The sequence below is a fragment of the Sturnus vulgaris genome, chromosome 3 (genome assembly GCF_052056855.1).
Source record: "Sturnus vulgaris isolate bStuVul1 chromosome 3, bStuVul1.hap1, whole genome shotgun sequence".
In the NCBI taxonomy this organism is placed as follows: domain Eukaryota; kingdom Metazoa; phylum Chordata; class Aves; order Passeriformes; family Sturnidae; genus Sturnus; species Sturnus vulgaris.
The window spans coordinates 104,201,304-104,203,867 of NC_142245.1; the positions used below are offsets into that span (position 1 = coordinate 104,201,304).

The 2,564-nt window shown below is 43.9% G+C and overlaps 1 protein-coding gene across 1 annotated transcript; it reads left to right on the top strand.

Moving 5' to 3' along the window:
• The first annotated feature begins 993 nt into the window (after positions 1-993).
• MSGN1 (mesogenin 1) lies at positions 994-1,509 on the top strand. The gene has a single exon (XM_014894912.1). The coding sequence runs from the start codon at positions 994-996 to the stop codon at positions 1,507-1,509; it is 516 nt and encodes a 171-aa protein (XP_014750398.1).
• Positions 1,510-2,564: the final 1,055 nt, after the last annotated feature.

Consider the following 2,564-nt stretch of genomic DNA (forward strand, 5'->3'; position numbering starts at 1 on the left):
GTGTAACATGTAACCACTGTTGCATTGAACTGGGACTGGAAACAGGCTGTTTTGGCCAGAGGAACAGATTCCTAGAGGTAGAAAATTTTACAGAAGTAGCTTCTAGTCATCTCTAACACATATATAACCTGTATATTACTTTGAATTCCACAGAAAACATTTGTCTGGACCCAAAGCATATACACTGTATATTTTGCTTTCTAGACCTTTCTTTTTAATTACGCTTTCCTATTTTTTAATGGGACTTTGACCTTGTTTACAATTATAGATTTCCTTTTTGATTTCCCAGTCATGTATTAAAATAGCACATAAAACTACAAACTGCAGGGGAATGCATTGCAGCTCTTTCCTCCTTTCTCATATTGAAAACCAAAGTGATTGGTTTCTCATGAGTTGCAATCTCATGAGAAATCCACAGAGAGCCATAACGCACACAAATCCAAACAAACCATCTTTGACTTTCACAATTATCATGCAGGTAAGAGACTGCCCCAGCAGCAGTCAGCAGGGCTCACATTTTCTCTTGCCATAGTGCCATCACCTTCAGTTACCCAGAAATCAGGGTTCAATGGCTTAATTTTAAGGTTTGTGTAAGTGACCAATAAATTCAGGATCTGTAAATTGTTTTGTAAAACGGTTAATTTTCTTTTTGCTCTCTCCCACTTTTCCCCCCAGCCCAACGCTCAGTGTAGATGCGCAGCCCTAATCGGTTTAGTTGCAAGAAGATAATCTTTTTTTCTCCCTTTCTTGCTGCTGCCTGTTAGCTTAAAGGCTTTTTAGCTGAAGGTTGATAATTATCACTGAGAAGAAACTAGCACATCAGGAGTTCATTTTCTATCTTAGCACTTCTGGCGCTCCTTTGAACTCCTCGCACCAAGCCCGTGTTCCCACTCTGTCACTTTCCTCCCTCCATCATAAAAAGGTCTCGGCAGCCGCCGGCTCCAGCCTTTGCTGGTGGCCAGAGGGCATCGCTTCTCCGAGCGCTGCTCCAGCATGGACAAACTGCACGAGACATTGATAAACATGGAAGATGCTTTGGGCTCGGAACACCCCGCCTGTCTGTCATCCTGGGACTGGAAAAGCAACGCCGGGCCTTTCGAGCTGCACCCCGTCTCTCCCCCGCACAGCCTGTCCCCGACGCCCTCGTTCGAGTCCTACTCCTCGTCCCCGTGTCCGGCGGCGGCCGAGGCGCCCTACGGCAGCGGCGGCAGCGGCCTGGCCGGCTACGGCCTGGTGGAATTCCCGCCGGCATTCCTGCCCAGCCCCGGGCAGGCCCGGCTGCCCAAGGGCACCAAGGTGCGGATGTCGGCCCAGCGCAGGAGGAAGGCCAGCGAGCGGGAGAAGCTGCGCATGAGGACCTTGGCCGACGCGCTGCACACGCTGCGCAATTACCTGCCCCCCGTCTACAGCCAGCGGGGCCAGCCCCTCACCAAAATACAGACCCTGAAGTACACCATCAAGTACATCAGCGAACTCACCGAGCTCCTCAACGGCGTCAAGCGCGTGTAGAGCCCGCGGGAGCGCCTGCCCCGGCACGCTCAGGGCCTTTACAAACAAAAACATCGACATTTCTTCCTCGTCAGAGCCCGGTGGGGCCCGGTGAGAGGAGCGGAGCCACCGCTGTACCTGGGACACAATGCGGGAAGGTGATGTAGGATTGCCTGAAAACCTGAGCTGCAGGTTGCTGAGACACAAGTCTTGCTCTTTGCCCTTTTTTTTCCTAATTATTATTTTATTTTTTGTTTTAATAATAATTTTGTTTTAATTTTTGAGAAGTATTAAACCTAGTCTGATACAAAAGTAAAAAAGAAGAGCAAACTGGTGATCTTCCTAGGATTTACATATCACTATTGTGACTGAGCTTGTTTTATAAGGACAACAGTAAATCCATTGGTGTTAAACTGAATTTAAAAAAACGACAACAGCTTTATAAGAATACTAAGTGTATCGATTTGTAGGCACTTTAATCATAGGATGAGGAAGAACATGTATTTAGTTCAAGTATTGTCTATTTATCCACATTTCCACTGTACCTAAGAATCAAGTAACTAAGTAATAGTAAGAACATCTTTGCATGTAAAAAAAAGTGTGTCATAATCTGTATCCTGTATTATAAATCTGATTGATAGATAAGTAAAATCTAGTGATGACTGATAAATATTGAAAACAAAATATAAGCAAACTGACATTTTGTATAGATAAATTGCTGTTAAGTTCTCTCTTCTTTATTAATATATACAGAAGTATATAATTTTTCTGTATTTAATGTGTAAAAAAACCCCTTCTTCAATGCTGATAAATGATGGAAGATGTTTTTACATCAAATTTCTTAAACAAGATTAGATTGAGATATCCTATTCTCTGACATGAAATAAATTCATTCAGGTTTCACCAAGATGTGAAGTTCTATTCTCAAGGTGTACTTAGATCCAGGAGGGCTCTGGTAATCATGTCATTCTATTAAAAGCCATCAGATCAGCTGTTTCCTACAGGCAGTCACAGCCCTGTAACACATGCACACAAAAGATTTAAAAAAAACACAACAACAAACCAAAACAACTGGG